The sequence below is a fragment of the Capra hircus genome, chromosome 5, assembly GCF_001704415.2.
Source record: "Capra hircus breed San Clemente chromosome 5, ASM170441v1, whole genome shotgun sequence".
NCBI lineage: Eukaryota > Metazoa > Chordata > Mammalia > Artiodactyla > Bovidae > Capra > Capra hircus.
Genome location: NC_030812.1, coordinates 56,219,878 through 56,232,192, shown reverse-complemented (window position 1 = coordinate 56,232,192; position 12,315 = coordinate 56,219,878). Strand labels below are relative to the sequence as shown.

Below are 12,315 nucleotides of genomic sequence, written 5' to 3'. Positions count from 1 at the left end.
GGCTGATGCAGCAGGCCTGCCAGCCATCCTTTCCTGTAATGGTTGAAGGAAAAGGAAGCCCTGAAAGGAAAGGCCGAAGAGGGAGGAAGGTTGCAGCTGACCCGCTGTCTAGGGCAGAGTGACTGCTTAAATTCTTAGCAGTGCTGGGCAGTTGTTGCCGTTTTACAGAGTCTGCCCCCTGGAGGTGCTCTCTCACCTCTTCTTTCTGGAGAAAACCCTTCTGACTTTGGAGTGACTTCAGACTTCCTGTGAGACTGGAACTTCTGGGATGACCCCGTGCGCTGTACATCTGGCTCTTGGTGTAGCCCCCCCACTTCCCTTCTCTCTTCTTCTAGCGTGCCCTCCATCAGGGAGTGTACAGACATTCCTGCTACTAAGAGGAGTCTGCTGTGGCCGGAAGAGGGGGGAGGGAGATTACTCAAAACAATCCAACCCTGGAAGCAAGGCAGTCCAGGAGAATCCAGCCTCTGGGACAGGCTGCCGGCTGGGAGAGAGGAGTACTGCCCTGCCTGGTTCTTAAAGCGACAGCCCAAAACTTCGTCCATGACTTGTCTTATAGGCTCGTACAGTGCTAGAAATAGTAGATCTGTGTGGTTTTAGGCCTAGACTCAATATATAATGCATAACCCATGGTAGTGGGACTAGGTGTTAAAATAGTTGCTAAGATTCTCTTTGTTCAGTCATCCCTTCCTCCTCTCTCTTTTCTGAAATGTCATTTTGTGAATAACGGCTGAGGTTGGGAGAGGGTTAAGAGATATGAAATTCATTTTTCACTTTTATTTCCATAGCAACAGGAGCAGGACCCCACGAATTTATACATCTCAAACCTCCCACTGTCAATGGATGAGCAAGAACTGGAGGGGATGCTGAAGCCCTTTGGCCAGGTTATCTCCACTAGAATCCTTCGAGACACCAGTGGGACCAGCAGAGGGGTTGGCTTTGCCAGGTGAGGGATGCCAAGAGTGGCAAATGATGACGTTAATAAAGAATGTCACATAGAAGGTCATCAGAAAGTCTGTGTCTTACTACCCCCAGGACCAAAATACTGGCCTAAAGTTCTTGACAGTAAATCAAAAGTTCATTTAATTATAAGTCACAATACTCAAAAAAACTGTTTACTCTCAAATCTATGCTTTCGCCACTATTTCCTGTTACTCTAGCCTTTGTTCCTTTGATCTAGAACTAAGCAGAATAAAAGATTATAATTCTGTATCCTGTTTTAGTTTCCTGAGTATTTCTCATCCTATTATCTCATTTGGGCTTCCCTAGTGACTCAGATGGTAAAGAATCTGCCTGCAATGCAGGAGACCCAGGTTCAATCCCTGGGTTGAGAAGATCCCCTGGAGAAGGGAATGGCAACCCATTCCAGTATTCTTGCTTGGAGAATTCCATGGACAGAAGAGCCTGTCAGACTACAGTCTGTGGAGTTGCAAAGAGTCAGACACGACTGAGCGAACCTCTGTCTGTCTTATCTCATTTACTCTATGAAATAAATATTTTTTTATTAAAAAAATAAGTTTTATTGATAGTAAATGCAATGAAATTCAATTTTAACTATACAGTTTGAGTTTTTACTTATGTAGTTTTTTTAATTTTTAAAAAATTGGAGTATAGTTCCTTATAGTATTGTTGAAATAAATATTAATTCTCTATTTTATGGAAAACCCAAGTTCTCAACATGAAGTGATTTGCCCAAGGTCTCAGGAGTGGGTGGTAGAGGAGAGCCCTTGCCCTTGTGGCTTCAAGATAGGCAGGATTAGATGGAAGATCTGGTCTACCTTTCCAGATCTGTTGAGAGCCTTAAATTCTCCATCCAGCTCTACCACTAACTGCCCATGTGGTATCAGACCTTTATGAGCCTTGGTTACCTGGTGAAGCAGAGGTTTAGATGGGTGATTTTCTTTTTTTTAAAAAAAATTAATTTGTTTTAATTGGAGGATAGTTACAGTGTTGTGATGGTTTTTGCCGTACATCAGCATGAATCAGCCATAGGTACACATGTGTCCCCCCATCCTGGCCCCCCCTCCCACCCCCGTCCCCACCCTGTCCTCCCAGGTTGTCCCAGAGCACCGGCTTTGGGTGCCCTGCTTCATGCATCTGACCAGCACTGGTCACCTAGTTTTCATACGGCAAGGCGTATGTTTCAGTGCCACTCTGAAGTCATCCCACCCTCCCACTGAGTCCAAAAGGCTTATCTGCCTCTGTGTCATCTCTGCTGCCCTGCAGGTAGGATCATCGGTACCATCTCTCTAAGGTGTTTCCTAGAGCTGTAGAGTTTTCCAGGGCGCCTTCTTTGGAGCTTAGTGTCACTGGTGGTGTAGGGCTTCAGCTTTCCCTAGCCCACTTAGGAAATGGCTTTTATTTATTTTAAGATTTTGCTTGAAAGGAGATTCTGATGCCATTCTAAAAAGTTTGAAAAGACCTGGACTAAGTGATCTGAAAGTCCTTTTTTCTTTTTTAATATTTTCTCTGGTCCAAGAACACTGCTTTACTCTGCAGCGTTCAGACCTTGGGAACGTGGAATAAGACCTCTTCCCTAGCCTACTCAATCTCAATGGCACCACCTGCTGGTGACCCCATGTATAACTAGAGGGGCATTTCTAAAGCTTGTAATCAAACTTTTTTGTTCCCATACCCTCTTAAAGCAGAAGCTCCATTTCATCCCGATAATTTTCTTTGCCCTAGACCAAAAGAAATACTTAACAGTTTAATTTATCAAGTAACTAAATGGTCTAAACATTCAAAAAATTTTTAATATGGTTTAACAACTTTGAAGTTATTTGAAAAATACATTGAAAGAGAAAATATTTTTATCTCATTCTTAAATAACTATACTTTCAGTGGATGTGGGCCTGTTGGACACTGCACATTTCTCAAACCTTGGAATCATACTGAACAAGGACACCCTCATTTCCTGTTATACGTTAGTTTTCTTATTGTACTTGCTTTTGTCATAGCAACTACTGAAAACCCAGATTGTAGAAATATTGAACTGTTTAGAGTTAGTAGTCTTTATGATCAGTAGCCAATTAGTGTTGCTGTATTTTCTTCAGAAAGTTAAAGTATCCCTTGCTATGCCTCTGTGAGCTCATCACAATGACCCAGGGTGCCTCAAAGCCCGGTTTAGGAACTATGACTTTGAAGTCTTGAAAAGCCATGAAATTTCTTGTATGTTTCTACATTAATAACTTCAAATTTTCTTCATACATTTAGATTCTTGCAAAGTATAATTTCCAGCAAATTATAAATATTATGTTACTAATATTTACATAATGTTAATAATAATAATTTAGACTATGCTAGTCTAAATAAAACTGTCATACTATTTTAAAATATATCCAAATGAAATCTAAATGTAGCAATTTAATACACAAAATCATTTCAGAAATACATGGGGCATTTCTTTGTTTTAAGTCATAACTCTTAGATAATTCTTATAGTATTCCTTTTTCTCTTGATCTTGTATTGCCATCTTATTTCCCTACAGAATTGTATTTTAGTTTAAAATATTTTTTTAATTTTTTTGATCTTTTTTATTTTATTTTATTTTATTTCAGGATGTTTTATTTTTATTTATTTTACTTTACAATACTGTATTGGTTTTGCCATACATCAACATGAATCTGCCACGGGTGTGCACGTGTTCCCAATCGTGAACCCCACTCCCACCTCCCTCCCCACACCATCTCTCTGGGTCATCCCAGTGCACCAGCCCCAAACATCTTGTATCCTGCATTGAACCTAGTCTGGTGATTCATTTCTTATATGATATTATACATGTTTCAATGCCATTCTCCCAAATCATCCCACCCTCTCCCTCTCCCACAGAGTTCAAAAGACTGTTCTATACATCTGTGTCTCTTTTGCTGTCTCACATACAGGGTTATCATTACCATCTTTCTAAATTCCATATATATGTGTCGGTATACTGTATTGGTGTTTTTCTTTCTGGCTTACTTCACTCTGTATAATCGGCTCCAGGTTCATCCACCTCATCAGAACTGATTCAAATGTATTCTTTTTAACGGCTGAGTAATACTCCTTTGTGTATATGTACCACAGCTTTCTTATCCATTCATCTGCTGATGGACATCTAGGTTGCTTCCATGTCCTGGCTATTATAAACAGTGCTGCGATGAACATTGGGGTACATGTGTCTCTTTCAGTTCTGGTTTCCTCGGTGTGTATGCCCAGCAGTGGGATTGCTGGGTCATAAGGCAGTTCTATTTGCAATTTTTTAAGGAATCTCCCCACTGTTCTCCATAGTGGCTGTACTAGTTTGCATTCCCACCAACAGTGTAAGAGGGATCCCTTTTCTCCACACCCTCTCCAGCATTTATTGCCTGTAGACTTGGATCGCAGCCATTCTGACTGGTGTGAAATGGTACCTCATTGTGGTTTTGATTTGCATTTCTCTGATAATGAGTGATGTTGAGCATCTTTTCGTGTGTTTGTTAGCCATCCGTATGTCTTTTTTGGAGAAATGTCTATTTAGTTCTTTGGTCCATTTTTTGTTTGGGTCGTTTATTTTTCTGGAATTGAGCTGCAGGAGTTGCTTGTATATTTTTGAGATTAGTTGTTTGTCAGTTGCTTCATTTGCTATTATTTTCTCCCATTCCGAAGGTTGTCTTTTCACCTTGCTTATAGTTTCCTTTGTTTCACAGAAGCTTTTAATTTTAATTAGATCCCATTTGTTTATTTTTGCTTTTATTTCCAGTATTCTGGGAGGTGGGTCATAGAGGATCCTGCTGTGATTTATGTCGGAGAGTGTTTTGCCTATGTTCTCCTCTAGGAGTTTTATAGTTTCTGGTCTTATATTTAGATCTTTAATCCATTTTGAGTTTATTTTTGTGTATGGTGTTAGAAAGTGTTTTGGTTTCATTCTTTTACAAGTGGTTGACCAGTTTTCCCAGCACCACTTGTTAAAGAGATTGTCTTTACTCCATTGTATATTCTTGTCTCCTTTGTCGAAGATAAGGTGTCTATAGGTGTGTGGATTTGTCTCTGGGCTTTCTATTTTGTTCCATTGATCTATATTTCTGTCTTTGTGCCAGTACCATACTGTCTTGATGACTGTGGCTTTGTAGTAGAGCCTGAAGTCAGGCAGGTTGATTCGTCCAGTTCCATTCTTCTTTCTCAAGATTGCTTTGGCTATTCAAGGTTTTTTGTATTTCCATACAAATTGTGAAATTATTTGTTCTAGCTCTGTGAAAAATACCGCTGGTAGCTTGATAGGGATTGCATTAAATCTGTAGATTGCTTTGGGTAGTATCCTCCTTTTCACTATATTGATTCTTCCAAGTTTAAAATATTTTTATAGTTGAAAGTCTTTGTATGGATCATTCTGCTATACTTCTCTACAACAAAAATATAAATTATTTTTTTTATTGTGCCTCTGAATCATTATGCATTAATCCATAGGAAATTATCTTTATAAATAGTTAACAGTTGCCCCAAACAACATAAATATATTAAAATGTTGATACAAAATTGTTTTATATGAAATAAATTTTATTGGAAATGCTTCTTTTAGATTTTTATAATTAAATCATGTAGCCATCAGTGAATATTGTTTATTGCTGTAACAAGACAAAATATAATGTCAGTTCTATTTGTGTTTTGTTTTCATGGTAAGGAACCTTGTTCACATAAATAAGTAAATGGGAATGGAAAGAGTTTTGCTAAAATAGGAATTCTTTGAGTTCCTTCTGAATTATATGCCAAGAATCAGGGTGATCTGTCATCAAAATTGACTTTTTTTAATGTGTCAATTGACAACTTGTTGAGTCCTTTAGCTTTGTGGGAAGGAAGAATTGGAAACATGTAACTTTAAAAAACACCTTGTAACTCAGTCCTCTGTGCTCCCTATTGAGCTTTGGGATGAGTCTGGAGTAAACTGAGCAGAGTACTTGTGAAAGGGGCCTCAGCCTTGATCACTAGTGATGATGAACTCCCTCAGGAGGAAGTTGAATTCCTGAAAGTGATTCTTTTAAAGCCCTACATGCCTGTCACCCTTTTGAAAGACTCAAGAGTAGGAGTAACCCAACTGAACACTGTTTGCTCTAGAATGTTGAGCATGGTTTTCACTAGAAAGTTCCATATAAGGTCTTTTTTTAGTATCTGCCAACATGGAGATTGTTCAGATCCTTAGTGGTTACTGGCATAGAAAATAGACTAACTTACTTTAATGTGCAAAAGGGGGAAAATACTGTACCTTGTCTTATGTAGATCTTCATATAACTTATAGAACACATTAATACGCATTATCTCATTTGAGTGCTGTATAGTACGGTAGATGGAGATTTGAAGCAGAAATGAGGAATGAGTCTGGAGGACTTTCGTGCATGTTCCAACTCACAGAGCCTGTGAGTGGTGAACAGCACCACGAATTCCTTACTCATTTTCTCTTTCCCCAACAAGACACTTTAGCTGTGTAGCTTATAACATTGTTCTATCACCATAAACCCTGTCTTAATACTCTTTCTTCTTACAGATTCATGAAATCTTTTTTCCCCATTTAAAAAATAATTGAAGTGTAGTTGAATTACAATGTGGTGTTAGTTTCAGGTGTGCAGCAAAGTGGTTTATGTATTTTTCATAAATACGTTTGCATAAACACATGTGTCTTTTTCATATCCCTTTCCATTATGGTTTATTACTTCCCTGGTGACTCAGATGGTAAAGCGTCTGTCTACAGTGTGGGAGACCCGGGTTTGATCCCTGAGTCGGGAAGATCCCCTGGAGAAGGAAATGGCAATCCACTTCAGTACTATTGCCTGGAAAATCCCGTGGACAGAGGAGCCTGGTAGGCTACAGTCCATGGGGTCTCAAAGAGTCGGACATGACTGAGCGACTTCACTTTCACTTTATTACAGGATACTGAACATAGTTTCCTGTGTTCTACAGTACAACACTGTTTATCTGTTTTACGTATAGTAATTTGTATCTGCTTACCTCACACTCCTAGTAAGCCTCCCTCCCCCGACTCATGAAACCTTAAGGAAGTTATTGGTAGCTAATTAGACCTTTATAAGTATAGCCAGAACAAAAAAATAAATATTGGTAAATTTTTAGGTTGTACAGTTTTATCAGAGTGAAGGAACAGGGAAATTCCCTGGTGGTGCAGTGGTTAGGACTCAGCCCTTTCATTGTTGTGACTTGGGTTCAATCCCTGGTCAGGAAAGTAAGATTATGCAAACAGAGCCAAAAAAAACCTAGGAAAGTTTCCGTTAGGAATTTTGTAATAAAAAAATAATGGTAACAGCCACTGTTTATTGTATCCTTATTTAGGAACCCAGACACAATACTGAATACTAGACCCATCCATCAGTATCTTCTTTGGAATATTCATGGCTTGCAGACCCCCATTATTCCTTTCAGGATCCCTAGAGGAACCAGTTGAGAAAACCTTCATCAGAAGCTGGGGTTTCTTCTCTAAGATGCCTTGAATTTGTGTAGAGGAAGCTCTGTTTCTGTAGTTGACAATTTTTGGAGCATTTGTGGGGCTGGGAACTTAAGAGCTTTTTCTTTAAATGTAGGGAGGGTGTAGATCCTGGAGAAGCTAGACCCTAACTCCTCTTGTGCTCCTTAGGATGGAGTCCACAGAGAAGTGTGAAGCCATCATCACCCACTTTAATGGAAAATATATTAAGACACCCCCTGGAGTACCAGGTGAGGCATCTGGGAATCAGGCTGAGAGGCCACAGGTTATGACTTCTGTGAAGATTCTGGAGGCTATTTGCATGAATGAATGGGCTAAGTGAGGTGGGACTCAGCTGCCTGTCTGTTTTCTCTCTCGGCAGCCCCATCTGATCCCTTGCTTTGCAAATTTGCTGATGGGGGTCCAAAGAAACGACAGAACCAAGGAAAATTTGTGCAGAACGGACGGACCTGGCCAAGAAATGGAGACATGGTAAGAGGCCCTCTCGGAGATAAGAATACTAATGACATTAAAATGGAATGGATGGGACTTCCATGGCGGTTCAGTGGTTGGGACTCTGCTTCCACTGCAGGGAAGGCAGGTTCGATCCCTGGCCAGGGAACTAAGATCCTGCATGCTGAATGGGGATGCCAAGGAAAAAAAAGGAAGGAATGGAAATTTCCATGGCTTGATTCCTGGGGTAGGCTTGAGAGCTCCAGTATGTAAATGAGCAGTGCTGGCTGCTTCATGCACTCTTCAGTGTGAATGGGATTGTGCACCCAGCACAAGCAGGAAAACCCTGGAACAGTTACTGTGGGGACTAGTCCAGACCTGGCTTTTAATCAGTTGAACCAAACGCTTCCCCAGCCTTGGAATTCTGGGCCTGCTCCTGTTCTCACCTAAGCGCTCACAGTGTGTGTGCTGTGTTCTTTCTTTCTAGAGTGGCATGGCTTTGACCTATGACCCCACCACAGCTCTTCAAAATGGGTAAGGGTGTTGTATGTACACAGCCCGCCTGAAAATGCCACAGCCGTGTGTCCAGGCCCTCGCGTGGTTTGCCTTGATGTTCGTGGCTGTATCTGTCAGTGGGGGCCCTTGCCTTGCAGTTTCCTGTGACTCCTTACTGATGTGGTCCCTTCCCACAGGTTTTACCCACCTCCTTACAACATCACCCCCAACAGGATGCTCGCTCAGTCTGCACTGTCCCCGTATCTTCCATCTCCTGTGACGTCGTATCAGGTACGTTCACGCCCAGAAAAGGGCTCGGGTTTGCCCTGCCGTCGTGTTTTAGGCTGGAAACAACTTGCTGCTTTTTCCGTTGTTTCCTTCACACAGATTATATGCAAACAGTTTTACATAAAAGTGTAACACATGATCCCCTTACATGCATACAGGCTGTTGTAGAAGCACCCTTTGTACTCTCCGTCCACCATTCCCACAGGCAAACCCATGTTAGTTTCCTGCTAGTTTCCACCTTTTTTTTTTGTCATTTTCATGTACCTATAAATATATGGTTTTGGAAGTCATTGTTTATGTTATAAAAATTTGCCATATTAAATGTCTTTTTTACACTTTTCCCACATAAACCAGTGATTCTCCAAGCGTGGTCCCTGTACCTGCAGTATCAGCCCTACCTGGGGATTTTAAGAAACAAATTCTTGGACCCCACCCTAGATCAGAGGAACTCTGGGGGATGAGTCCTCCCAGCCTGAGATTTAACAAGCCCTCCAGGTGGTTCTATGCAGCTCTGTTCTAATTATTTCTTTTTAAACAGTTACATTATAGTTCATGCTGCATAAATACCAGAATTCTTTCACTAGACCCCCGTGAAGGGCATTCTTTGGATTTCAGTTTTTTCTGGTACAAATGATGCTCTGGTAAACATGCTTTTGCCTGTGTCCTCACAGATGAGTGCTTTTGTTTCTGGGGGCTAGAGCCCAAGGGGTGAGGTGGTAAGGTTGAATGATACACAGACTTTTGGCTTTATAGATGTTACAGATTTCTTTCCACAAAAGCTGCCAGTTCATATTTCCACTGGCAACATATGAGAGTACCTATTTCCCTCCAGCCAGAGGTGGCATTGCTCTTATAAAGCTTTTCCTATCTTGGTAGGTGTAAAGTACAGTGTTGCTTTAATTTGCGCTTCCCTGACTGAAGCTGAGTTTAAGCATTTTTTGGTCATATTTTGATTTGTTCTTTCCTGATTACTCTTCATATACTTGGCCCATTTTCCTATTTATTTGTTCTTTTCCCATCAGCTTATAAGAACCATCAATATTATTGGGATGTCTCTGTTGGTCCAGTGGCTAAGACTTTGTGCTTCCAGTGTAGGGGGTCAAGGTTCTATCCCTGGGTGGGGAACGAGATCCCACTTGCCACAAGTAAAGTTCCTGCATGCTGCAGCATTCCACAAATAAAACCTGGCACAGCCAAGTTTAAAAAAACACCTCCACAGTGCACGCTCATCCAGTGGGATTTTCTGAATGCTGGAGGGATTTATTTCTAAGTTACCCACATACGCTTGTCAGACTCTCTACTGCCTTGCTTCTGGGCAAGGAAGCAGGCTCAGCTATGGTTTTTTATCACATGCTTTAAAAAAACCAACAAACTGTCAATATTATTGGAATTTCCCTGGTGTTCCTGTGGTTAAGACTCTGAGTTCCCTATGCAGGGGCACAGTTTCAGTCCCTGGGCAGGGAACTAAGATCCTGCATGCCTGGCCAAAAAAAAAAAACAGCTATTATAAGTGATAATCTTCTGAATGTTATCTTTGTTACAAGTTTTTTTCCAAAATTTTTTTTCCCCACTGACTTTGTGGTCCTCAAACTTCAGCTGTGCGTCAGAATCAGTTGGAGAGCTTATTCAGTTCAGTCACTCAGTCATGTCCGACTCTTTGTGACCCCATAGACTGCAGCACGCCAGGCTTCCCTCTCCATCACCAATTCCCGGAACTTGCTCAAACTCCTGTCTGTCGAGTCGTTGGTGTCATTAAACCTAGGTCAGAAAGCTTATTAAACGTACTGGGCACCACACTTAGAATTTCTGATTCAGCAAGTCTAGGGTGAGAGGCAAGAATTTGTATTTCTAACAAGTTCCCAGGTGTTGCTTCTGCTGCTGGTCCAGAGATCATACTTTGGGAATCAATAGTTTTTGCTATATACAAAAGTTTAACATTTGTATATAGTTAAATATGTCTGCTTTTTTTTTTTCACTCATAGCTTTCTAATTTCTTGTCCTAATTCAAAAGCTCTTCCCAGTCTGTATATTGTTCATGTGGTCCCCAAGACTTATTTCTTTGTTTTACATTTAAATGTATAGTTACCAGGAATTTATGTTTGTATATGACTTAAGATAGGGGTCCTGTTGTATTCCCTTCAAAGTATTCACCAGTTGTCCTAGCACCAAATTATTAAATAATCCATACGTTTCCTGGGCTTCCCTGGTGGCTCGGCCAGTAAAAAACCTGCCTGGAATGCCAGAGACCTGGGTTTGAGCCCTGGGTTGGGAAGATCCCCTGGAGGATGGCATGGCAACCCACTCCAGTATTCTTGCCTGGAGAATCCCCATGGACAGAGGAGCCTGGCAGGCTACAGTCCATGGGGTCGCAAAGAGTCAGACATGACTAAGCGACTAAGCATGTCCTTTGCCCACTGAATTGAGATGCCACGTTTGTCATATAATAAACACTGGAATTTTTTTCTGTATCCTTTATACCCTTCCACAATGGCACCCCACTCCAGTACTCTTGCCTGGAGAATCCCATGGACGGAGGAGCCTGGTAGGCTGCAGTCCATTGGGTTGCTAAGAGTCAGACACGACTGAGCGACTTGACTTTCACTTTTCACTTTCATGCCTTGGAGAAGGAAATGGCAACCCACTCCAGGGTTCTTGCCTGGAGAATCCCAGGGACAGAGGAGCCTGTTGGGCTGTCGTCTATGGGGTCGCACAGAGTCGGACACGACTGAAGCGACTTAACAGCAGCAGCAGCAGCAGCAGCAGCAGTGATCATTATATCTGTTCCTATTTCAGTAATATGTTAATTTGATTTCAGTGGCTTTCATAGTATGTTCTAATATTTAATAAGATAAAACCTTCTCCACTCTCTTTTTCATACTTTTCTTTGGGTTTTTTTTTTTGTTTTTGGCATCTGTTATTCTGTAAAAGTTTGTGATCATTTTATCTAATTTTTAAAAATCTGAGGGAGGGCTTTAATTGAAATTACATTATACCTATATATTTGTTTAAGAGAATTGACTACTTAAAAGGTACAGTCTTTTCACCTAAGATGTATTTCTTTTCATGTTCTCAAATCTTTGTTGTGTCCTTCAGTAGGATTTTAATTTTGCTTATGTAGGTCTATACTTTTTATTATCATCTTTAGGTGCTTATTGATACACCAAAGAGAGGTTATTGATTTATGTTCATCTATTTTGTATACAGCTCACAGCTCACTTAGCAAATCTTCTCTTATTACTATTAGTAATTTTTTAACTTAAATCTCTTAGGTTTTCTAGGTATATAGTTATATCACTGATGCAAAATAATAGCTCTCTTTTCCATTTCAATTTTATGCCAGTTGTATCCCAATTGTATTTCTTTGACTCCACTACCTAATATGTTACCATAATTGCAGTGTGTTTAATGTGGGTTAATGCTTGCAGCTAAGTTTTTGGTAAATAGCCTTTAATATATATAAGTAGTTTCTTTTTAGTCTCTGTTTTACTTTGTGATATTTTTTTGAAATTTATTTTTTGGTTGTAACTCTCGGCTCTCAGAATCTTGGTTCCCCAACCAGGGGTTGAACCCAGGCCATGGCAGTGAAAGCTCTGAACCATAGACACTGGACCCCCAGTGTCAGTAGGGAATTCCCTACTTCATGATTTTTTTTTTTAAGT

General features: G+C 40.6%; 1 protein-coding gene across 4 annotated transcripts in view; it reads left to right on the top strand.

Moving 5' to 3' along the window:
* The window catches only part of RBMS2 (RNA binding motif single stranded interacting protein 2), a 62,984-nt gene that overhangs the window by 41,334 nt on the left and 9,335 nt on the right, over nucleotides 1–12,315 (top strand). For all 4 annotated transcript variants that reach the window (XM_005680336.3, XM_013963948.2, XM_018048063.1 and 1 more), the window contains 5 exons: nucleotides 789–946; nucleotides 7,592–7,671; nucleotides 7,803–7,912; nucleotides 8,361–8,407; nucleotides 8,566–8,659. In XM_005680336.3, the coding sequence (XP_005680393.2) occupies nucleotides 789–946; nucleotides 7,592–7,671; nucleotides 7,803–7,912; nucleotides 8,361–8,407; nucleotides 8,566–8,659 (489 nt within the window). The remainder of the gene's footprint in view (nucleotides 1–788; nucleotides 947–7,591; nucleotides 7,672–7,802; nucleotides 7,913–8,360; nucleotides 8,408–8,565; nucleotides 8,660–12,315) is intronic.